This window comes from Stylophora pistillata, chromosome 8, assembly GCF_964205215.1.
Source record: "Stylophora pistillata chromosome 8, jaStyPist1.2, whole genome shotgun sequence".
In the NCBI taxonomy this organism is placed as follows: domain Eukaryota; kingdom Metazoa; phylum Cnidaria; class Anthozoa; order Scleractinia; family Pocilloporidae; genus Stylophora; species Stylophora pistillata.
This window is the reverse complement of record NC_142526.1, coordinates 26,965,525-26,991,415: the sequence shown is the minus strand read 5'-3', so window position 1 is coordinate 26,991,415 and position 25,891 is coordinate 26,965,525. Positions and strand designations below refer to the sequence as shown.

Genomic DNA, 25,891 nt, shown 5'->3' with positions numbered 1-25,891 from the left:
CAGTAACTCTCTTGTAACAAAAACAAAGTCTTTATTGATTTTACTTGCAAAGGTGTTATAAAATCTTTCGTAAGTTTTTGTATATCCTCTATAAATTTGATTGATCATTACATGACTTACCTATCAATACCACGTTTTAATGATATTGGTTGATAGCAATGTAAGTAAAATATTGAGATAATTTAAATTTTAGTCTGGAATTTCGCATTATCGGTAGGCTGACGAAAACAACACCGAATAGATTAGCGCAATTTTAATCGATTTTTTCTAACACAATGCAGCACGTAGGCTCAGGCTTTGGTTAAGATGTGGGGAGTCCTCTATAAGAGAAAGATGCTCAAAGTTTTACACAATGACAATGGTAGACAGAAAGCCAAGTGCTTTCACAAATTAAAGACCACGGTCTTCTTTTTGCGAGAAGAAGAAGAAGAAAGATATTCGAGGTTTCACACAGAAGAAATATGTACCACGAGAAAACGTAGCGCTTACTGACAAGAAGGTGCTCGGGAACCCAAAATAAGTTCACTCAATTAAAGAATAAGCTAAAAACGAAGAAAAATAAAATAAAAATTAAAGTTTAGCTTGCTAGTTCGCCACAAATGTAGACCTCTCGGATATCTTACTGGACATTACACGTTAGATTTATCACAAGTCAGTGTGTGTGGAAAAACCGCAATCTTAGACAGTCTTTTCTCTCCTGAAAATTAATTTGCATTGCAATGACTTGAAACTTTCACTTTAACTTTTGTCATTACCGAGGAGAAGGATCTTTACTCCGATTCCCGTGCGTGATCTTTCTCAGTTTCTTAACAAGTTCACCAGACTTAGTAAATGTCACGCAGTTTCCTCGAACATTGCGCGTGACAACATAATCGTACGATTAACTAGTCACTGAAGTTAACTTCAGTGATCACTTGACTTGAAACATCTGATTGAATAATCTCAAGAGAAACATCATACTGCTGGTCAATTCCAAGGTAAGCATCATTGATGAGAAACACAGTATAGATTCTCCTACCCAGGTCCTCAGGCGTGTAAAACGATAAGGACACCGTGCTTGAAGAGCGCACCTGACTCACTCTTTTCACGGCCAACAACTCGCCCGTGTCCATCTCGCCGAGCACCACCCACCAACCAACGTCTTTGCCTTTAGGGAAATGTGGAGCGTGCGCCTTTGTATTGGACCGCTGAATACCAAAAAAAGTAACAATTTATAGTATCAAGGTTCCTTGAAAATTTCGAATATTTATTCAGTTACTCATTTCGATAACATATGTGGTTTCACCTCCTATAGCAGGCAGTAGCAACAAAAAATCTACCAAATTTTAGTATTTATAGAACTTATTTTTACACATTCTTGACTTGATAATGACGTCATGTTAACGTCGAGACGTCGTCGATCTTAGCTTTCTATAGCTTTTTATCGTTTTTAAATTATACAATGTTATCAAGCAACGTTTTGTCGCAAGTTTTTATCGTCAAATGCCACTCAAATTTCTTTCAGAAATAACTAATGCAAAAGAATCGCTTAAAAATTAAACAGTGTGTCTGAACTCCTTACCCTAAAACCGCACAACTCCTTGGTGATATCAAGTATCAACACGTATTCCTGCTCTGCATGCAATGGTACCCAGTCTCTCGCTAACCCTTCGGTCGGTGTGGTACTGATGGGCTTACTCTCCTTTGCACCCCGCTCGTTCTCAGCCCAGACTCCACGCACTTTAATCTTTACACTGATTTGGGGCAGCCGACCCAACGTGTCAAAAATCTATAAAAGGATAAATATTAAAGGGAATGCAACGATGTCCTTTTGCTGACCGTGGCAAAGAGTAAAGACTAACGATAGTTTCATGCGTACGAAAGTGATTGTACATGGATATCTGCCCTCGCCGTAGTCATCATGGAAATTTTCCTTACCGGCAGAAATGCCCACTGGCTACAAAAGATAGACAAACAAATCATCCAGGAGGGGAACTAGTGCTCTTAGCTACTAATGCTAAAGAGATCGCTGGGAAGACTTCGATTATTTTGAAGTACTGTAGCTTTATTCGTTTGGTGACTGACTAAGCACTTTAACAGAAGGGTGAAATACTCCTGTAGACCCTTGACAGTCTAGCGACATCCTTCTGCGATACAGCTTTCCCTAATGCCACAGTAATGCAACATTCCCGCTCTGAAAAATCCCAACGACGTCGAAGAATCAAGACGAGCTTCCCCTCAAATAAAACCTAAAAACACTGCACGCAGGGACACCGATATTTATTGTCTCACCTCTGTTATTTCACCCGGACTCAGAGCATCTCCTAACATTGTATTCAGGACTTTCCTGTCGCCTCTCACGGCGTCTAACAGCTCAGGGAGGCATTCTAATGAACGGCCGTTAATTCGGAAAAGTGACAATAGAGCAGTGTCAACACACGGTAAAGTGAGAAGAGTGCAATCATGAAGCCATCGTCCTTGAACCACCATCTGTACCAGGTGCATGCATCGTAGAGCTGTTGCCAACCAACCCTCGGCGGAAGATACGTCGATCATTGCCTGGAAGAAAATAATCCAATAAAGTGTTAGGGCAAAACAGCCCCATGCTTTGCGACAGTTAACTCGACCCAATCTCCCGCAAAACCTCAGAACGACGAACTTCTATTATCCCTTATAGCCATTCAGTGTGGTCTTTTGACACTACCCAGTCGTTTCACACTTTGTTAAACTTACTTGCAAGATTCGTATAGCCTGATCGAGGACTGAATTTGTGTCTGTCAAGTAGTCAGTACTGGGCAGTGGTAGGCGAGTGAAATGCGCTTGAAAGAGCAGATGTGCCTTGGTGTGAGGACTGTCGAAAGTGTGAGGGTCCACTTCTAAGGGAAGACTGGGGGCGAGGTCGCTGGAATTTAAGATGTACATCGGTTATTTAGATGTAATATTGTTAACATAAAAGAAAAACAAACGGAGCCACACATTTGGCTAAAATCTCCGATGCCCAACTCCTCTGCCCTCATATGTAAATAAAACTGATATCAGTTGCATAGCGCAAAAAAAAACATAAGTAGCAGTTCCTGAAGTAGTTTTACTTCAGATATCTATCTCTTGGGATCAGGGGAACATACACAGTTCAAAGTTTAAAATAACTCTTACACTGTAATGAATATCAACCCATTGAATGACAGCACAGCAAGCATTCTACCTTTTTTTGATCAGTGGTCTCGCAAACGATTTTCATCCGCAGACAACACAATCAGGTTTGGTTACAAGGTATATATGAAGTTCATATATTTTGAACTGCGGTATTAGATACGTATGATGCACGATCCTCGCAGTAGAGAGCGCTACTTATGCAATAGCGAAAATCAGACCTGAAAAAAATCAGGCCTGTACGGGATTCGAACCACTGACCTCTGCGATACTAGTGCAGCGCTCTACCAATTGAGCTAACAAGCCAACTGGGTGCAGGCCGTTGATTTGACTCGTAATAAATAGCGCTCTCTAATGCGAGGATCGTGCATCATACGTACACAATCAGGTTTATTACAACATTAATCCACTGGGAGGTCAAGAGTCGAGTAATGACTCAGTAAAGTAATAAATTTACTTCTTTATTCATTTCCTCATATTCACCTGTTGATGATGTCTTCATTGTGACGAACCGGAAGCTGAGTGTATTCTTCGGCATCCTGCGAAAATTTGGTGGATATCCATTAAATTGCAACCGAGTTTTAACTGCTCTAGTTTATCTGTTTCCGCGCAAAATAAATTTCCAGGAAAAATGTAGTATATTAACGATTACTCAAATATTTTTATCTCAAGGGAGAAAGAAAACATTAGGACCTCTCGGGGAATACCTGTTCTTTCACGACGATTTTCTCTTTGCTTGCAAAGATATAACGTGAAATTTTTTTAAAATCAAAAATCAAATTTAATAAATTATCGGTCCTTAAAGAATCTGGTAACGTTACCAAAATGAATTCTACGTACATCACGCTAGTTAATTAGTCACTTCTGTTGGCTATCGGTACATTTTAAAAACAAGCGCTTCGATAAGTTGACGATATGAAGCTTATAAAATTCTTACCGCTAAAATCTCGATGAGGTCCGGGAGACTGCAGTCAGCGTCTAACCGTTCATGGAACATGCGCAGTGTTAAGTGGTTTAGATAGTAGTAAGAAGAAATTCTGCCAAGGTTCGTTGGGGTTATCGCCAGACCGTCCTGCAGCCAAAAAAAATGTGTCATTAAATCAACATACTTATGAAGCGAAAGGGAGATTTAAGGATAAACAATGAGAAAGTGCACAACACATCAGTTCGTTCTGTTCAAAGCACCTACGGTCCAACTTTGTCAGCCTAGCATCAGTCCAATGTCTATTTTATCTGAAAACCATGACAAAAAGATCCTACTGTTCTATTGGAGCGATTAAGAGTACTGAAAACGAAACCCAAGTCAATCAGAAACATAGGAATACATAGGAAAGTAAGGGTAACTAAGTCGCTGATAAATCATGTTTTGCGTTTAATTGGCTGAAAAAGTGGTTAGAATTTCACAAGCACATCACAGAGCGAAGTAAAGCGAAACCGTTGAATACAAAACCGGATTTCTCAGTTGGGACAGTTTTAATTTGACCTGTTCATCGCTCACACAGCAGAACTACAAGCTTACCTCGCCAATCTCCACGCACGCAGAATTCTCAACTTCTCTCACAGCACCCTCAACCAAAGCAGAGAGAAACTTATTCACAGAGTCATTGTCAATGTTTTCCAGATCATAGTAACTTGGATTCATCAGCAGTCGTCGAAAGAAGTACGTCCAAGTAAGGTAATCCATGGCGTCTTGTTTAGAAGTGATTGTGCCCGCCACAATTTCAGCATTCAAGTGATCTGGAAGTACTTCTAGCAAACTAAGAGAAAAAGAAAACTTAGAAGCTACTAAACACAACCATACGCACTAGGACACAACATTAGGATGCTACGTTAAATACGAAAGCTTAAAATGCACCCAATGCATCACGGCGTAGCTGGGGGGAAGTCATGGGGTGCCCATCAAGGCCCCTCCCTCTCCTCCCTTGTAAACTGACTATCTTTACTTCAGGTGGCGAAGTAGGCGCGCGCGAAAACGATAACTCTACATGACATGACAAAATGTCACCTTAAGTAAAACGCAGCGAGAATGTCGACATGACAGCAGAGTTGGTAATCCGGGTGTGATGCAGTCACCACCCCTCCTTCCCCCCCCTACAAAATCTGAGCTGTGCCCCTGTACCTCACTATTATCACCATACTTCAGTAGTAAGAAAAAATACTCGCGGTGAACGGGCGTTTTATTCCTTAAAAACAAAACAATCACTTTCGTAAATACACAACAAAAAATATGTTGCCTGTTGACCTTTAAATGCCAATTTTCAAATCGGCCCAAACCTTGAAACTTCTATTTAGAGGTTATGGGTTTTCTCAAGTCAGTGCGAGGTCAAGGTTTGTTCTGTTCCATTGCGTACATACCTTGACTCGACTGGAAAAGGCTCGTACAGGAACTTTTTGTAAAAGTGTTTCTTGATGTCGTGGACAAGGATCACAGCCACTCCATTCTCGTCGTATTGCGGTCTCCCTGCGCGCCCCATCATTTGAAGCACGTCTGTGATGGGAAAATCCACATACCTCCGGGTCTTCCCATCATAGTACTCCGTACCTTTTACAACCACTAAATGAGCCGGGAAGTTTACGCCCCAGGCTAACGTGCTTGTCGCAATTAAAATCTGAACGAGAAAAAGAATTTTTTTTTTCACCTGAGCGCCAGTGTCAAAAAGAAAAGCAATTAAAAGGCTGATCGAAACAAGTCACGTTTGTACTAAAAAGTTTTCCTTGTTTAAAAAATCGGCACTCCAATTTTGAATAAGGAGGCTCGTGGCGATGACTGAAGCACAACTGTCGCGGAAGAAAATTTTAACAAGTTTTTATCTTCCATTTGTTTTCCTCGATAAGTTTCTAAACATTTGCAAATAAAATCGTAAAGGCAACACATTCTCCTCACTTTTTAAGATCCCGAGTGATAAAGAGGTTTGAACCTTGTACCCTAAAACTCCTAAACAGCAGTAGCGTTCAACCTAGTGAGCAACATGTAAACAGCTGTTCACCGTGGTCTATCCTTTTACTCACCTGAATCTTTTGATTCACAAACAGCTCTTCCGCTATCTTCCTGTCCCTCTCGTGTAAACCCGCGTGATGCAGCGCAATACCAAACGACAACGTCAGTTTGAGGTTATTGTCCTTCACTGTTTGGATCAAAGAGTCCATCTAAAGTAGAAGATATATCTTAGAAAAGGTTGTGATGTTTCGTTGTGGCGAAGTACCACAATAGTAGAATGCTTTCATCACACGATATAGTCGCATCTAAGTTTGATCGATCGCATATCTACTGCTACAATTAGCCACTTTGAGACGATGGGTGGACTGGTCGTGGAGAGTCATCATATGAAGCTTTATGTTCCGTTTCTGATGGTTGGTTTACAACTGTCGGTGAGGTGTTCCCCTCGGTAGTCCGAATTCGCTCAGCTCTCCTGTTAATCTGTTTTTTCAGAAGCATGGAGCCATGATTGATAAACGCAACTATAGGAAAGCGACGAATCATGTACATATGTTTACTTCATCAGAATTCAAAGCAGTCTGACAGCTCGCTCGCGTGCGTGAGAGTTACCTCAGTCTCGTAAATAAGACAATATTTTTTTCGCCGCTAATAACAGGAGTACCACCAATCAAATGGATCCCACCTTAACTCAAGCAGACTGCCACATGTAAACTTGATTCACGCAATAAACTATTTGTTGTTGAGTTCAATTGTATTTTAGCGCTTACCTCAGCTTCCGGCATTTGCATCCACTGTTTGGGATTGTCTTCGGCTGCTAAGAAAGAAATCAGCTCTAAAGCCGTGAGGCGGGTCTGTCGTCTTGAAGAAACAAACACCAGCACGGGTTTGGTGGGCGAGTGTGTTTTAATAGCGTTAAAGGTGGGCTTGTTCATAGTTGCCATGCGCGGACAGTAATGCTTTCCGGGATACCCAGATATGTGCACCTCCAGGGGAACAGGGCGCACTGAAGGCCGGAAGTTGAACATACCGGCCTGGAAAAGTAGAAGGCCACAAAAGTAAGTTAAAGTTCTTTCTCTTAGTTTCTGATACAGCGGAACTGCCATTTGCGAACAACTTGGGGCTGGGAAATGTGAACTTGAATAAAGGTACCAAGACAGCGTTTTCCTGTCTGTTTTGTTGGGTGATCAATAAATTGGGTAAAGTACTTTTTTCAAGGCGTGCTTTTGGCGGTTTTTAGTATAAGCATCTACAAGGTAAGTGTGAAGAGTTTTCAACATCATTTTTGCAAAAACCTTTTAGCTGAACAATACACATTACTCTCTTAGAGCATAGTTTAAACGTGGATTAACCCATAAATGGTAGTAAACGAAACATGAGAAAAACATTAATAAAAAAATTGATAAAGAAAACGGATGTAAACCTTATACAAAAGTTAAACCTAAAACTCGGAGAGATGATGTCCAAGTATCACCAGATCAAGCCATCACTTGGTAAATTGAAAAGGCTAAATAAAGCTTCGCATAGAAGGCAGGGGGCAACTTTGTTTTACCTGTTCTATTCCCAACCAGTCCGCAAGATCCGAAGCATTGGCTAAAGCAGTCGATAAACCAATCACACGAACAGTCTTCTCTGTGTGCGAGGAGATAAAATTCGTCCGCGATACAATAACCTCCAAGACAGGACCTCTCTCTTCACCCAACAGATGGATCTCATCAATCACTAACAAAGACACCGACTGCACGTAGTTACGAGTCTGCCAGCTTCGGCTGATACCGTCCCACTTTTCTGGGGTGGTGACAATGACGTCAGCCTTGGCTATAGCGCGCATGTCTGGAGTAACGTCTCCAGTTAACTCCACAACACTGTGGATATCAAAGAGATTACGTCAAGAGATATGCTTGTCAAAAAATATGGCTTCAAATTCTCAAGGTTGTCATTTGCAATCGGTCTTCAGTTTCACTATCCTTATTTCTCAAAAAGAGCGCAGATCGATTCGGTAAAACCAAAACCAAAGTAGTAACAACAGCCAATCAGATGAAAAGAAAATAAAACGGTAGCCGATGAGAATCCAAAGTAAAATCAAGCAAACTGTTTGGAACGCCGAAAAACGTGGGTAACCCAAGGTTGTAGCTAAGAAAATGGCCTGCCGGTTGAGGATTGCAACATCTTGTCTGCGAGGCTACCAAGCTTTGAGTTTACCAAATGGCGATCCGAAAAAGAGAGAAAAAAGTAAAGTGGTGCGAGTTTTTAGACAAATCGTAAAGCGTAGTAAAACAAAAACGAGGCGATCCCGGATTACCTTTGACACTCAAATGAAAATTAATTGCTTCAATTGATGACAACTCAATCTGACACCTAAAAAATCTTATGTGCAACGCCCATAACAAGTTATACCTTCTACCAAGTTTCTCCTGAAAACGTATTTTCCAATCTTCCATTCTTTCACGGACCAGGGCTTTCAAGGGAGCAATGTAAACAGCCTACGACAAACAAATTTCACAAACATATACGTTGGTGAAAATATAGGACGTCTGTTATCGATGAAAGCATACACACTTAGTTTACACTCCAATAAATGAATTGATTCCCTCGCAATGAGCTGCATGGTTGGTGCAACAGACAGAGGAAATAAGCAGAGAAACTACAAGTAATACGAGTTTTCCCGTGGATTATGGTGCAGAACTTGAGCTGCTCAAGAGTATCTGAGGAGAGAGTTGTTAAGTCTCACAAGCGTTCTATAAATGTATCTTTTCACATTTTTCTCTCAAGAACTAACAAGGTATCTTGTTAAGAAACAATTTTGGGATAGTCTTCACGGGGGCAAGACTAAACACCGGACGGAGCCAAATGGTTAAAAAAAAAAAAAAACGGTTGTTGCCTCTGTCTCACAAGGAATGCTGAGGAGTGCGTTAGGTACACGTTAGGTGACGTATTGAAGAGACTCTGAAGTACATTTGGGTACAGTTAGCAGATCTGTGGAATTCTCCTCGGGATTATGCGTGAGAAACAATGAATTTGACACATACTTTAGTTCCGGGATGCACATTAAAGATACGAAATATGGCAAGCTCAGCAACCAGTGTCTTCCCGGACCCTGTGGGTGCTCCAAGTAATACATTATGATCCGTGTGGTATACTGTATGAAATACTTGTGTCTGGACTGGATTGAAGTGAGTGAACCTAAACGAAATGAAAGAAAACCCAATAATAGAGGCCTGGATACGAGACCAACTCGGATAGCTGCCGGGGGTAATATCAGTTTCAAGAGCAAGGAACGAAAAGGAACAGAGTTACTTAAACGGAATGGGATGCTAGCGGGCCTATCCGTGACAAACGTCGTCAAACAAACCTTACTGTCTGGGGCAAAGTTGGAAAGCGCAGCTTTCCGTTCGAGGCGCATGAGCTAAACCCTCAGTAAGTACTGAATGCGACTTACGTATTGTGGATAGGACTGAAAGACTGTAAACAGACGCGTAATGCGACAGCCCTGAATTGGTCAATCAACAAGATCGAGTGCACTGCTATTGGAAATACAGTCCAATTAAACTCCTCTTATCCTTGCGAGAGCGAATTATAGTACACTTGAATCTTACTTACCGATACAGCGCTTCATATTCTTTGCATTTCAGGGCGGTCAGCGGCAGAGGTTGTAAATCCAGTAGTTCAGTGTGAGGCGGGTGCTTTTCTGGTAAAATGAGATGTTTGAAAGACAGAGCACAAACCACTTCAGAGCCAAGCCAGCGATCTGACACTCCTCGCACTAAATACTGAGAAGGTAGCGGCTCGAAGATCGGAATGGTGAACACCAAGGTTTGTTCTTCGTCAGCTAACACCTGGTAGAAAACATGTGCCACGTAAAAGTATTTTCTGAATATTGAATATTTGGAAATTTTTATTTTTCCCGACAACCGAAATTTGCAACGGACAGAACTACGAATCTTTCAGTGTATCAAAGTTTCCCCCCTTAAGAGATGCAGTTCTTCCAAAGTTTCCCTCAACCTTTTTAGAATTTAAAAAGAATTCCAAATTCAGTCCTCGTGCGAAATCAACGATGTGCAAGGAGCTAAAGTCAAGCCTTATATAAGCTTGTTTGTCTTGGTCGTGTATTAAAAACTGAAAAAAAAAAAAAAAAAGTCGCAAAAGGAGAGAGGAGACTCTCTTCTCCGGCCTCCATCCCGGTAGGTGTGCCACTTGCTGGGTCCAATTTCATATTTTTACTTTTTATCAAGCACGACTGCAACTAAAAAAAAAATTGAGCAAACCTGTTTCTTGTGCAGTAAAAAGTACTCCGAGTGATAAATGTGGTTATTGTCCGGATCCTCGACCCAGATCCACCACGGTTCTGACGTGGAGCCATGCACTTTGTCATTCCAGCGAAACTCCGGCTTGATAGTCACGCGCACCCGAAGAACTGTCCTCGTGATCGGCTGGATGCTGGTAGCCAGTGATATTGCAGGAATTTGTTCCACACAACTCTTGACGGCACTCCCCATGCGTGGGTGTCTGATCATGTGACCTGCAGTTTTCATACAAGTGGTAACGAAAATAGCATTAGGTTGAAAGCATTATGACTCTGGAATCGCATAATAACAAAGGATGAGGGTGGGTGGGTGGGGGAAGGGGGAAGGGGGGAAGGGGTCGGGGGTTTATGTTTAAATGGTTACAAAATTACAAAGCATCATCCAGCTAAAGTTGACGATCAGAGGACATTTAATTGATCGGAATACTCAATGATAAGCAAGCGTTCTCCTCATTTGTCCACTCTAAATTTTCCTCGACAAGAAAAATGTACGAAAAAAAGTGCCTTTCGTCTTGTCACGAGCGTCCGACGAATTAAGAATCCCAATTACAACACGCACCCCACATATTCAAATTTCGCGTGGGAAGCTTGTCACATGAAAACCCGCCATACATCAAGTACTTAAACATATGAACCGACTACACGGACTGAATAATCAATCAGCTTTCTACAGCTCAAAATAATTTGGTTTTATCAACTGAGTTGATAATGTAAATTTGCCACCGTACAGAGTTTCTTTTGAAACTTACCCCCTTTTATTTATAGCTCATTAGTGTTAGCAACTGACTGCAGAATCGGAACTAGCTTGAGTTTGACAAATGTTTGAATTTAAATCAACTTCAGTAGCAGCACCTCCAATCGGTCATACTGGTTCTTGCTTGTGTACCGATTTACTTAAAAAAAAGATGACTGAAGCAAACTTTATTTACCAATTTCATCCGCAGTCATGTCTCTGAGTCGATCAACAGTGGCCTTTCTCTCCTCCAGTTTGACCAGTGTTTCTTGTTTTAAAATAGTGAACTGACGCAAAGGATTTTCAAATACCCACTGTCTCTTGTCAAGCATTTTACAAAGACCTAACAGTCTGTAAGCCATGGTAGGCCATCCTCGGTTAAGGGCAATTTCAAACAGACCCCGCATAAGACGCGCGGCATTCTGAAAATATTAAAAAAAAAAAAAAAAATGGATTACACACCACAGAGAATTAGGCTTATTCAAGAACCTCTTTTCACATCAAATCCCGCCGCAGAAAAGAGCCTAAAGGTACTTTATCAAATATTGCATTTTCATGTTCGTACTTCACTCTTAAGCGTCAAATTGTTATGGATTTTCAAAAACAAAACGTCAAGAGAAAGATGAAGGCCATACTGACCATGAAAGTACAAGATCGATTCACTAAGAAGCAAATACTTAATACATTTACATCGTTTTAAACTCGAATTTTGTTTTGTTTGCTTGTTTGTTTGTTTTTTTTGTTGTTGTTGTTGTGTAGCACCGCGCACGCCCTTCACTGCAGACGTCAAAAACGCAAAAAAAAAAACCGGAAAAGGAAAATCGAGGCTTAAGGTTTCACGTTGAAGTTTCGCATTCCTTGGTTACGCTTTCAGTTGCAAATCTCGTTTTCCGTTCTGTTCTCTGTGTTCCACGACATTGTGTTGTACGTTGAGTATTCTTTGGTTACTTAGATTTCATTTATTACGCTCAAAGAGCCTTATAAGGAGCCAATAAAGGGATAAGCATGTCCTTAATACCTGTGCAACGTAAGCCAGATCAGAGACAAGTGAGAAGGTATCAACAAATCCCTTGGAGATAAAAGTCTGCAACAGGATGTTTATCTTGCCGTAATTATTTTCCACACCTCCTTTTACAGGCAAAGGACAGTGCTCACTCAAATGAAATTCCAGTTCTGATATTTCATCTTCACGAACCTGTAATAACCAACATAATACATAAATATTAATTATTAATAAATACGTAAATTATAGAATGAGTAAAGATAAAGCATTAAATGAAATGCAAAGCACTTCGAGTGTCACGTTTATTTGGGCGAGTTCGCCGGAAAAAGTGGGGTTTTCATGTAACCAATAATCAGAATTTCTTTTTTTTTTTTTTTGCAAGTGGATACATGAAAGGGAAAACGTGCAAACTGGCGGATGAGAGAAGGGCTTCCGCTGAAATTGGTGCTTCCACCGAGAAAATATAATTCGAAATCTTAAAAATCATGGAAAACCCTTCGATGGCAAAAACAAATATAAACTATACCAACAGGGTACGAGTAAAAATTCATTTAAAAAATTTAAAATGCAGGGGGCTTGCGGATAAAAAAGAAACAGTACGACCAAATTGTAAGTGCCATAAGGGGTTCCATTTTTAAAGCTTATCTCAAATCCAATTCATTATCTAACAGCGTTCATCATCAAAATTTAAGGGTAGAAACTCACCTTGACTTGTTCGAATTCTTGTGAGTGAGACATCATAGAGAGCACCTCGGGTTCGGGCATGTGCGCCTTGAACATCTCATTGAATACCTGGGGAGAAAGGGAACCAAATTATGAAAGGGCACTGTCACTCTGAACTCGTTTGGATGTAGATTGTACCTGGTTAACAATCACTCCTATTGAAATCAAGGTCCTTGAAAAGTAAATATTTAGTTGGTTATAGGAATTTTCCACCATGTTTTACTCAGAGACCGAGAGCTTCACTTGATTGAGACGAGTGCATTGATAATAATATGGCCTGAAAAAACGTCAGAAAAGGAAAACGTAGGTCAAGGGCATAGGGCTATGCCATAGCCATAGCATGTAACGTCATTAGGAAAATGCCTTCTGGCCAGTCTGTCTGTCCGTCTGTCATCTAATAAGACAGAGAGTCAAACCAGCTATCTGTCAGCACGTCTGTCATCTACAAAGACAAACAGGCAGTCAAAAGTCAGTCAGTCTGTTAGCCAGTTTTCTTTCGGTATTAACCCGACAGCGTTTCGGTCAGTCAGTAAAATTTTCTGGGTTTCTATGTGTGTTAGTTCGCACTGATTTTCTCCCATTCATTTGTTTACATGTTTCCTCGTTGTGAGTCTTCGTCCGTTAGAATCATCTCACCTCTATTGTGTCGTACTTGATGTAGAAATGACTAGCAGTTCTTCCGAGGTCCGTGGAGTTCAGATATCCTGTTCGCGGGTCAAATCTTATCATCTTTGCTTTGTCTAAATGACGCGCTGCATTCACAATCAGCTCTCTGCGATGTTCGAGGAGGAGTGGGTCATCCTGAGTTGCACGCAAGAACAAAAAGAACTGTTCAGTTTTACACTCACAAGTTTTCTCTGAACCCTTTGACCCTTGAGAATGACCAGCATCTAAATTCTCCTCACAGCATCACCCTTGAGTCAAATGTTAAGGTCTCGAGAATAAAGAAAACGATCAGAAAATTAACTGAAGAAGCCCTTGATTGTTAGACAAATTCTCCTTGTCAGCACCTTAGGAAATGTATAGAGAACAGTATAGAGAATCGTATTTGTGCACGATCCTCGCAGTAAAGAGCACTATTTAAGCAAATCAGACCTGAAAAAAATTCAGGCCTATACGGGATTCGAACCACTGACCTCTGCGATACTAGTGCAGCGCTCTACCGATTGAGCTAACAAGCCAACTGGGAGCAGGTCAACAAATGAGTCCGACATAAACCCGTAAGATGATAAATCAAACACAACGAATATATGAAATTTCATACATCTGGTTCTAATTCCGTACAGGCCTGAGTTTTTTTCAGGTCTGATTTTCACTATTGCTTAAATAGTGCTCTTTACTGCGAGGATCATGCACAAATACGTTTCTATAACCGCAGTATATGAATTTCATATATTCGTTGAGTATAGAGAATATGCACATGTTAGGGTGTAAAAAGGTTAATCAGTTTCTCCGGGCCAAGATTTACATAGTCTTCTTTATCAAAAGAAATACAACAGAAAAATTTTCTAGAACAGGTACATCCAAGTCTACATAGAGCTTAGCCCTTTAATCGATGAGAGTGTGACTAGCTTCTAAATGTCTTCTTACAGTATGAGACAGTAAGGTCACGAAAACAATGGAAATGATCAACAACTACAGAAGCTCTTTGGTAGCACCTTAGGAAATGTAAAGAGAGTAGTGGAAGTACAGACAAACCTCTTTTGTTCCATACGCGATGCCATAAACCAGTGGATTGACGCGCATTCGAATGTATAGGTACGTGTAGCTCAGCCATTCAACAGCTTCATCCACAGTGCCCACTGTGCCAAGAGCAATCTGCCAGGCATGAATATTATTTGCAATTCAAAAAAGAGGTGGCTAACGGAATGAGTTCAGGCTACCTCTCTTAAAGGAGAACCATCGTCGCCTTCAGCAAATATGAAGATAACTACTTCCTACTGTCGGAAACATCAATGGTTTTGTGCACAAGCATAAATCATCTCATCCCAGTTCCTATTAACTCTTTAACTGCTATCAGTGACGAAGAAAGACTTTCTCCTTACAACATAACTTTTAATTTCAAGAGAACAAGTGGCGGCGAGAACAAAGAGAAATGTATATTGGGGGATTGTTAGTTGATCCAATTCCAAATTCTCCAAACTAACATCTTCAGAATTGTATGGTAGACGATTAGGAGAATTTTTAATGAGATCTTTTGAGTATAAGGTAAAGAAAGAACTTTTCCTAGTGATACACACTACGATGTTTTACCTTGCTTGACGTTGACCAAGTACCCGCCCTACACACCAAGTAACGGCTTCGCAAAGGTAAGATACCTGCGCTGATTAGTTTTCTTCTGCGCTTTGCACTGTTTTTTCCAACCTTGACATTAGTAATATGTTTTCTCGCGCTTCGAACTTGGTTGTCTGCATTGTTTTTCCCGCCTTTTCATTTCTAACATGTTTCCTGCGCTTCGAACTTGGTTGTCTGCATTGTTTTTCCCGCCTTTTAATTTCTAACATGTTTCCCGCGCTTCGAACTTGGTTGTCTGCATTATTTTTCCCGCCTTTTCATTTCTAACATGTTTCCTGCGCTTCCAACTGATAATCTTTCCTTCAACGCTTAGCACTGTTTTCCCCACCCCCCACCCCTAGTCCCTAGTTTTGTTTTAAAACATGTTCCTATAACTGATGAAGTGTCAGTTATAGGAACATGAAGTGTCAGTATCTTACCTCAGCATTTAAACTATCAGTCAGGCTCGAAATGAATTGACTCTCAATCGGTGACTGTCTTGTTAGAAGTGAAAGATAATGACTGAGTTTGTCATGTGCTGTGATGATGATTCCCTCGCCTTGATTATCAAATTGTGGACGGCCCGCCCGCCCAAAGATCTGCAGCACGTCTAGTATGCCGATATCAACAAACGAGCCTTTCTTTGCGTCATATACTTGCGTGCCCTGTGGAGGATGAATACAAAAGAATATCGATTACGAACCGTTTCCCATAAGAGCCAGTCTGATGAAAATGTTATTTTGGTTTTATCAACTGAGTTGATGATGTAACTTGACCACCGTAGAGAGTTTCAAAGCTGACGTTCCAAGCGTAGGCCCTTCATCAGAGCCCTTCACTTTACGGAAGGGCTGACGCTCGAAACGTCAGCTTTGAAACTCTTTACGGTGGTTAATTTCCATTATCAACTCGATTGATAAAATCAGAGCTACCTTGTTACTCTCACCGACGCATCACCACAGTTTCTTTAGAAACTTACCCCGTTAACTGAAAATTTTACTTTCAACCCCGCACAGCCCAAGAGCGTGTCAGAAGAGTTCTTCTCCCATACCGATCAATTAGTCACCTGCCTTTACTCTCCCTTACGTGCATTACTTATTGCACGCATTCACGTGCAGTTACGCGTTACAATGCGAGTGTTTTGCACGTGTAATGAATGGGAACTGTGCGTGCGTCACACGTGTGTAATGCTGCAATACACGTGGGCGGAAATCTAGGTGACGTTAGTCTTAGCACAAGTTCTAACCTTAATAATTACAGCATGAGCAGGCAGGTTAACTCCCCAGGCTAACGTAGCCGTACAAACCAGAACACGAATCAAACCACGAGCAAACAATTGTTCCACCATGGTGCGGTCCTGTCTCAACATTCCAGCATGATGGATACTAAACCCATCTGGAAACAACTCTCGTAGCTGCTTGTTACGCGATTTCATCACCTGCGAATTGATCCAAGAGTATTTCAATGCGTCAGAACTTCCAAATTGACAAAAGTGGTTAGCGAACTGAATTTTTCTTTCATACTGTATTATTACTGAACGCGCCCTGGATAAGTGCATACAGCTGATCGGATGTGCTCCATCCAGCTTCACCCAGTTGAGAACGAACCTGTTTTTCAGCTTGTCCGTACTCAGGCCCTTGTGGAGCATGGAACAAAGCAGAATCTCCCTGATTGGCTGCCATCTCTCGTAACGTCAGCGCTGTCTTGACGGTAGCGTTCCGGGCATGCACGAAAACCATAACCTGTTAACAAGGATGGTGAGATGAGGACTTCAACAACATGATTACATGGCAGCAAGTAATTACAAAAATAAGATGATAGAAAAAACAATCACGCCATCTTAGATTTTGGAATTCAAGGAAAACTCGTAATTGCAGATGTCTATGACTGGCTGAAATGATCACAGTCAAACTAAGAAAGTTGGAAGCGTTTATGTTTCCCGATGAAAATCAGATCGTTGCGATTGACAGTGATCCTGAGAGGATCCTAACATGTAATGAAGACCCTCATCGCCCTATCAAAAATAAAAAAATTGTAAAGTGTGGGGATTCTGGCCAAAATCATTATCCCTGCCCAGGAAAAAATCACTTTAGATCTCACCTGGTGTCCTTTGTCAACATTTTCCAGCACTTTATCATAACAAACTGTATCCATGTCGTGTTGCCGTTTGACGTAACCCGCGGCCTTAATCCCAATGAAAGTTTGCCCGAGCGGAACTGGACGAAAACGCCCGTCAAAGAAAAACAGACCCTCGAAAGGGTTGACCCGCAAGAAGTGGGCCACATCAATGTAATTAGGAAGTGTTGCTGATAAGCCGACGATTCGGATCATGCTCTGTGACGACTCAACCTAAGTTGAAACAAACAGTAGAAGTGAATGAAACAAGTCGTGTGTTGGCTGAGAAGTGCGAGGGAGAATTTAAGCCGCGCGCGGGAGAAGTGATAACTCACGTGGCTGACTCTTCCCTCGCGTTTTTCTTCGCCCACGTGAGTAGCCCCACGCTTTGCTTTTCTAAGGAATTTCTATGGTTTACCTTGTCGTCTTTTCGACCGTTACAGAGTATAATCTCCATATATTCTAACAAATAAACATTCTGTACCATTTTAGCATGTTCAAGCTTCAAACGGTTGCCGCCAAATTCTGATGTATTAGCGCTTACTTTTTCAGGTGATAACTGAATTCCTAAAACGTGTTTACCTCTTTTCAACAGATTACAAAAGTTCCTCTTAGGGTTGTTCATAAAACGACACAATTTGGTAACAAAGCAAAGTATTTAAAAACTCACTTGACGAAGAGTTCTGGCCACTAAGCATTCAATAACTGAACCTCTGTCATCGTGCAGAAGATGAACTTCATCGATGATCAGCAACTTCACCTGCTGAGCAAGAGCCACGTCCCCAGTGCTCTTGCGAGTGACCACGTCCCACTTTTCTGGCGTGGTGACCAGCATCTGTACAAAGCGGGAAAATCACGCGAAACCACTCAGACTTGACTCCCTCTGCCCAAGGCAATGGAGCAACAATTTTTTGTGCAGTAAATAATCTAAGCGCTGAGGCATAACTGGATCGTATAGTGCAATCACCTGGGTGACCGTAGTCCTAAACCGTCTGCGCTCGAGCCTAGTGGCCCATCCAGCCGGCGCGCGTCCCAGATTCTGTTGCATAAAGCTACTAAATTCATTACCAATCCCCCAGGATGGGATGTCAGTCCATCGCGAGGTTACCCCCGCCCCAGCATTTTGTCAGGCTTCCCTGATAATTCGCCGGAACCCGCATTAATACTCCTGGGCTGGGAGAGACATGGTGAGAGTAAAGTGTCTTGCCCAAGAACACAACACAATGTCCCCAGCCAGGGCTCGAACCAAGGCCTCTTGACCCGGATTTCAGCGCGCCAACCGCCAGGACACTGCGTTACCCTGGACAAAAGGTTGACAGCGGTTATCGACAGTGATTGATGTTTCCCCATGAAAAGCAATGGATTCCTGACCTGGACGAATCACACGAGAAAACTAGTTTTAACTTCATGGGCAAAGTGAAGCCATGGAACATGCTCACGTTTTGGGAAATCGATAAAAAATGGGCAAGACGCGCATGGTCAAAAGGAGCTCAAGAATTATGGATGTCTTCCAAACAAGTCAATCCTTTATGTTAGAAATGAAGTAGTAAAACGTTTGCTGTGGCTGAACATACTTGCGTCTTGAGGATTTCCGATTTTGTGAGTTGCATATCTCCAGTAAGTTCACGGACCGTGATTCCCAAGGAAGCCAGCCGCTTGCCAAAGTTTTGAACCATTTCAGCCGCTAGAGCCTTCATTGGAGCCACGTAAATGATCTAAAGAAAATGAAATGCAAACAGTGTTTTACACATTTAAGGGTAATTAGTTTCTCAGATTTGTGCCCGAAGCAAGCAAGTGAAATATTTGTTGATGCACTTAACTTGGAGAGGATATCTCAACTGCTTAAACGAGTATTGTAAAGGCTCTCGGGCATTCCGATGCAGGGCTCAAACTAAAAGGCGGTGGCTTTTCAAAATTCCTTACAGCTCTTACCTCATTTGCTGCAATCCGCAGTAGCATTCGCCTGACAAAACCATCTTCGTTCTTTTTCCTTTTTATTTTTTTACCCCCTGTTTGTGTTGTTTAAGTATGTTGCGATAATTTCTTTACATGGAACTGAACAAAAAATCTCCTCTTTCATAATACCGATTTGTATAAGTTTGAATACAGAATAAGTACTACGTTATCATCCTCGTCGCTGATGTTATCATTTTAATTCAAATAAATACAATCTCACCTTGAACTTGTCTTTTTTGATGACTCCTGCCACGATGTTCTGTTTAATTTCTCTCAAGATTGTCAACATAGCAATGTTTGTTTTTCCTGCGCCTGTTGGAGCACTGATCAACAAGTTCTCATTCGTGTTGTATGCTGCATCAAATACAATCGACTGGATCCTGTTCAGGCGCTTTACTCCTTGGAATCCCATTTGGCCAATCTACGATAGACAATCCAGCAAATAAATGAGGTTTTTAAACCTTAAGCTAGACTAGGGCCCTTACACGCATAATTTTCAAATGAACATCGATAGTAATTCGGGCTTGCTTTCGTCTGCTTGACTTCGCTCTGTGATTGGTCTAGAAAACTCAAGCCACTTTCTCAACCAATCAGATTAAAAACTAAAACCAATCGCGACCAAGTAACTGGCGTTTTCCCGCGCTTTAGACAGTGTGCTTGTTTTTCCTTCAAGTTCTGATTGGCTCCTAGTGAAAGAGCAATTTTTAATTGGGTGCCGCTAGTAATCCGGGATTGCTTTAGTTTTCCTTTACTTCGCTTTGTGATTGGCCCAGAAAACTCGCGCCGATCTCTCAACTAATCAAATGACAAACTAAAACCTGAGTGTTGACACTTGGTCATCCGCTCTTCCTGGGCTTTTTGTAATTCGCTCGTTTCTGCGCTTTTGGAAATTCGCTTGTTTTTTCTTAATGTGGCTAGTGATGATCTTAACCTTACTTGCGATTGGCCATTGTGATAACTATGAGTTTGGTATTTCGACACTCAGTCGAACACTGCTCTATTTTTCTTTGGTCTAACTGGATGTTGAGATTGCTTTGGTCTTGGTTTCACGAAACTCAGACCAAATGCACTTTACTTTACCTTTATCAAAACATTTTTCCACTAGCTGTTGGCTAAGGCGAAGTATTTGTGATATGGTCATTCAAACACTTAAACATTTCTCAATATCTAACACTCACCTCATCTAAAGATGAAATTGAAATAGGAGTTTCTTCTTTTGGCGGTAAAGGAGTGTTTGGAGGTATTACAACTTCCTCGCAGATTTTTGTGTTTTTCCGTTTTGCATCAGCAGGCAGGGTAATCTACAATGAATCAAAAAACCTACATGTAAGTACAGGCACCGTACAATCATGGTGTACCCGAATAAGTTCTTCCACAGAAAAAAAAAAATTCAAATACACTGATTTACACTTCATATGGTAGATAAGACGGTGGGACCTTTGATGGGAGATGGCGTGCATCACTTAACCTCTACATGATCACCATGAAACTCCTCCTTATAATACATAATCCGGCAAACAGGTTATAAGAATTGACAAACTTATCAGTTACAAGGCATCGTCTTGATACAAATCCAAACTCTCTCAACCAATTAAAAAGGAACTGAAGAGGAGCAGGAACGACAATTACTATCTACGCCTTAGAAGCTACAGGTTCAGGCCTCATCTAAAAGAATTACACCATTAAGCATGTACCAATGACTGTTAGGAAAGAACGTGTGGTACCTTGGTGTCTGAAATGAAAGCTGTAGATCGCTGTCTTTCAGCCAAAGCATCAAACACATATGGATAGACTTGGCTGGACTGCACGTTCCTCTTTGGTTTTGACAACAACGGTACACTGATGGCTGCCTGAAGAGCTAACTCTCTAACAACAACAATATTAGATAACCTCAGTCAAAAAAAATTGCTTGCTTCCTCGACCTTGAAAAAATGGCTATACTGCTAAAAAGCAAGCTGGTAGCTGTATTGAGAGGCTTTCAACTACTGTAAATTACATGTACTATAATAATTTGTTATTTGTCTAAAAAAAAAAAAAATGTCATACTTGACTAAATAAGATAGGCTCTTGAATCAGCATTTGCCTCATAATATTCATATTCACTCCCAAGATCAATACATAAATTTTCCATACTGTTAACCATACATTTCTCAAGGTTTTAAGAAATATCTCCCACTTGATTTTCATTTCTCCATCTTCTCGTCACCTCTCTGATTAAAATTGTATGAAGATGGTAAGAAGAAGTTCCTTCTTGGTCATTCTCCCGAGAGTGAAAGGGATAGAGCTTCAAAGAGCTGAACTAATAACAGTAAAGGTACAAGTACCTCTGAGCCCTCATCAACTCTGGATCAAAGCCTACTTCTTTGAGATATGTCTCATGATCAATATCCTGCTCTTCTGCATTTTTGTCTCTGCGAGCTTGACGGCGTTCTTCCTTCCTCTCTTCCTTTCTCACCTGACGCATCAATTGTTTCTCTTGCTGTGACTATGAACAAAAATTTATACAAAGTAATTAAAGAAGATGTAAAAAAATCACACAAAAACACTGAAGTAAAATGATTTTTATTGACTTGACAGGCTAGAGGCTGAGTAGAGTGGCTAGAAGCAAGTCAATAGGCAGCCCACCTACAGTAGATAACTTTAGATTTCGAGTTATTGCTCTCAATTTTAACAATATTATCATTTGAGTAAAGGGTCAAGTCTTAGGTGTAAGGTTAAGTCCACAGCTCCTTCCTTTACTGTTTCCTTTCCTATTTGATATCTGCTAACTTCTGTTTCACCTAACAGGAAGATATTTTAAAAGGTGTAGCTGAGCTATTCAGAGACTTCTGCGGCGTCCGCTAGCCTCCAGATAGAATACTACTCCCATGGCTGGCAAATACCTTCAACCAAAGCATGTTCTCCCTTTCTAGAATCAATCTACTCTGCTTTGATCAGTAAAGGAAAGAAGAGGATGGGGTGCAAAAGGCTGTGTTCTAAGGAAAATTGAATGGAGCCCAGTGCTTTGAAACTGTGAAATCCAGGGTGCCCAGCATGTGCTTTAAATGAAAAAACTAAAATTACTGAGTCGCCCAAGAGCAAAAGTAAGGTGCCAGGAGCCACCGGGCACTGCTAGACCACAGCCTTGGTGCAATTAGGCGTCTCTGAAAACAACTGCCACAATATTACCTTGAACTGCTGAAAAACAGCTGCTGACAAAATGCTCATGACCTTAAAGCTTCAGCTGTACTGAACATTTCGCATGCACTTGCACAAAAAGATTGACTGCTGAACTGAAATGTCAGCTAAACACAGGGTAGATACCAGTAACTTTGTTAAAATAATTATTATCTAACTAAATACATTCTACCCACCTGTACAGTAACCTGACATCCATAGGTTGGCTTACTCTGACCAGCTGTGGTTTTCACTCTAGCAGTCTCTAAAACATGATAAACAGAACGAAAACATATAATTATGTAAGCTTCTGTGGAGAAGTCTGAAACTCGAATCATATAAGCAACACCATTTTCTGATTTTGCAAAAATCATCATTTTGGCGTAAATTAAGTCTTACAAGTTGAATGACTTGTTACATTTAATTTAGAATTGATGTCAGTGTCTAAGAAACTGCAAAACTCTTGGTTAGCTCAATTGGTAGAGCGCCGGACTGTTCTGCAGGAGCTCGAGGGTTCAAGCCCCAGCCGGACCAACACTCAGGGTCTTAAAATTAGTGAGGAGAATTTGCTACCTTTCTATAATATCAAGAAATGGAGAGATATTCTAGTCTTCTTGGATAAGGATGAAAAAACTGTAGGCCCTGTCTCCTGCAGGGTTAGGGGTCGGAGACGTTAATTTCCCATGCACGAGATTACTGTGTGGTGGATGTCCTCCCCTGGAGTGGAATGGGTGGGTTTACTGGGCCTGCAGTAATTGGCACAAGCAGTTGCAGTGTCCCTGCCTGTCGGCAAATCTAATGAATTAAATTAAAACTACCCATCCCCTATCCCAACAGCAGTCAACTAATAAGAAGTATAGGTATGTGACAGAGCAGAATAACGTATGTGTACACACTAGGTTTTGGTGCGGAAACACACATTTTGATTAATTTGGATGGTTGATTTTCTATTCAGCTGCTTCAAGGTATTGTTTTCCTTGCCCCTTTTCTCTTACAGAACAACTTCCAAAAACTTTGTACACCCCCTAAATATTTTGAAAAATTATTTTCTCCTTAAAAACTATGGAAATAGGAAAATGCCTTCCACAACAACAAAATGCCTCAGTTTAAATGCCAGCTCCTTATCATTTTTGCAAATTTCGCAAAATTTTAAACCTCACATGCTTAAGCCTGCATTCTTGATCACATACCTTTGACATTACTCAGCTCAATTATTGACAATGATCTGTAATTTACCACTTACCATTTGCTGCACTCAAGTCAGAGGTACTTTCAGAAGTGGCCACAACTATCTTGTATCTGTTTGCAAGGATGGTTTGAATGAATTCAAAGTGATCAAACCCAAGAAGCTCAAACAAGTCATTTTGAATAGCTGCATTATCTCTAGCAGAACTGAGAATATCAAAAAGTGCTGAACAAAGGTCCAAAACTGACAGTCCACTACTGTTGTTTCCAAAGTAGAGTTCACACTGATTGTGTAGCCAGGAACCATTAAAGTCACTATTGCCATTAACTTCTTCCTTTGGCACATCCTTTGAATGGTTATTTTCTTCTTTTGCACTCCAAAAATCCATTTGATTTTCGACATTTTCATCCTCAGAATCAGAAAAGAGCTCATCATCTGGTGAAACAACCTTAGTCTTAAAAGGTGCAAATTCAATATCACTTCCAAACTCTTTTGGAGTTTCCTCATATTTTTCCTCACTTCTCTTGTTAATAACTGCCACACAATCTTCAGGAAGAAGTAAAATGATGTTCTGTGTAATGTGACAAGCCTTAGTTGCTGCTGATGCTGGAAATGCTCCAAAAAAACTCTTAAGTTTTGCACTTTCATCCTTTCCAATGTGAGTCACATCTTTAAATGTTGTAAAAATCAATACTGATGCACTTTCCACAATCTCTACAGATGAATCCTTGCCAGCTAGAACACATCCAAAAAACAAATGTTCAGCCTTTTTAGCTCTTTAACTCCCAACAGTAACCCAGACAAAATATTTAACAATTATTCGCCAAAGGCAAGGTGAATATCGTTGTTTTAGTATACCCAATTGTTTTAGTATAATTTCAGAGCTGAACAAAAGAGAAAATTTCTAAAATCATAACATTTTAGTAACATTTATTAACATTTTATTTTAACATTTTATATAAACCACGTGGAGCAGTTTATATAGCGTCACATAAGGAACCGCTCGACCAATCAGATTGCTGGAAACTCTTTGCTCAGCTCTGAAATTATATAGTTAACAATTAATACAACAGCAGGCAGACAAGTAATGAGAACAAAGAAATTACATCAAAAAGATTTCTAATTGATCCAATAAAAAATTCTCCCAACATACCTAATGAGAATTATATAGCAGACGCTAATGAGAATTACTTATAAGATCTTGGGAGAGAAAGGGTAAATAAAATAACCATAATTGCCACAGATATAACAACATTCTTAGATAACATTTTCAAACAGCCTTATAATTTGGTCAAACTAAAACCATAGTCCCTAAGGCATTCTCCTGTTTTCCTCACTGTTTTCTCTATCAAAGAACTCTATGCATATCAAAACATAATTAATATGTGCAAAGGGCTGTGTGAAACATTTCATTAATAGACCATTTTACAGCTGTGCACTTGGTTGCCAAGCCTTTGATTTGGAGTGAAGCTGAAGGTGACCCTGTTGTGATGGAGACCAGTAACTAGTTCGCATGATAATGAAGTAATTAACATGTGAAAAGCAGAAACATTTGTATCATAACAAGGTCACCATTAGCTTCACTCCTGTTCAAATGCTAAATGTCCATCATTTATCAGCACACTTTCTCAAAATAATTATCATCAAAGCACAAAAGACTTCAATTTATAATAAAAACAAACAAACAAATAAATCATAGCTTGTAACCTACTCTCTGAGACAACTAGGACCACTTGTGGTATGTGTTCCTCATACATTTATATGTATACAGTTCCGTTATTGCACCATCAAATCATGCATATATCACCACAGTGATTTCCCGTATTAATACACGTTAGCAATTGACTATTTTGTCTGATTTGTTTTAACCATGATGTGAAATTTCCTACCAATTTCTGCAGATGTAAGAACAAGTTCCTTCAAGAGAGTCTTCACCTTGAATTAAATTTAAAAACATTTAAATTCACAAAAAAAAATCTATACCAAATATATATCAAATAAATTCATCCGAAATAATCTATTTTTCTCTCGCGAGGCAAATAGCAAAATTTACCACACTATATTTCTTCATACCTCTTGAGAAGCATTCTTCTCGAAGCTCGTCGCATCTAAAATCAACCCTTTTAATTCCGACCACGATAAAGTTTTTTCGAGTTGTTTTTTTGATCTTAATTGCCGCTTTCTTTTCAAGATATCATCACTCTCTGGAAGACGTGAAAACGGAGAGGAAAGCCCTGAGAATGCTCTTAATGACCCTGTTAATCTTGGAAGTTCTATTGGAGGCATATCGAGGTATTGGAAAAAAATCCTTAAGAAAACACAAGACCTTTCTTGGTTTTAGCTAAGTTTGCCATATTGCTTTATATGTTGAGCCCACAGTA

At 40.5% G+C, this 25,891-nt stretch overlaps 1 protein-coding gene across 1 annotated transcript; it reads right to left on the bottom strand.

Moving 5' to 3' along the window:
- Positions 1 to 7: 7 nt before the first annotated feature.
- Positions 8 to 25,874, bottom strand: LOC111333583 (activating signal cointegrator 1 complex subunit 3). Its single transcript, XM_022939192.2, has 34 exons — positions 25,584 to 25,874; positions 25,400 to 25,445; positions 23,568 to 24,245; positions 22,522 to 22,589; positions 21,493 to 21,653; positions 20,893 to 21,034; positions 20,347 to 20,469; positions 19,389 to 19,589; positions 18,787 to 18,927; positions 17,883 to 18,047; positions 17,198 to 17,446; positions 16,705 to 16,839; positions 16,344 to 16,535; positions 15,541 to 15,765; positions 14,525 to 14,644; positions 13,463 to 13,627; positions 12,809 to 12,895; positions 12,119 to 12,295; positions 11,297 to 11,522; positions 10,330 to 10,583; positions 9,665 to 9,900; positions 9,094 to 9,247; positions 8,462 to 8,547; positions 7,617 to 7,929; positions 6,835 to 7,098; positions 6,139 to 6,276; positions 5,485 to 5,738; positions 4,649 to 4,886; positions 4,067 to 4,201; positions 3,613 to 3,668; positions 2,713 to 2,881; positions 2,272 to 2,538; positions 1,562 to 1,768; positions 8 to 1,187 (listed from the first exon to the last, which is right to left on the bottom strand). The coding sequence occupies exons 1-34, from the start codon at positions 25,794 to 25,796 to the stop codon at positions 885 to 887; spliced, it is 6,588 nt and encodes a 2,195-aa protein (XP_022794927.2). The 5' UTR covers positions 25,797 to 25,874; the 3' UTR covers positions 8 to 884.
- Between the last annotated feature and the right edge of the window lie 17 nt (positions 25,875 to 25,891).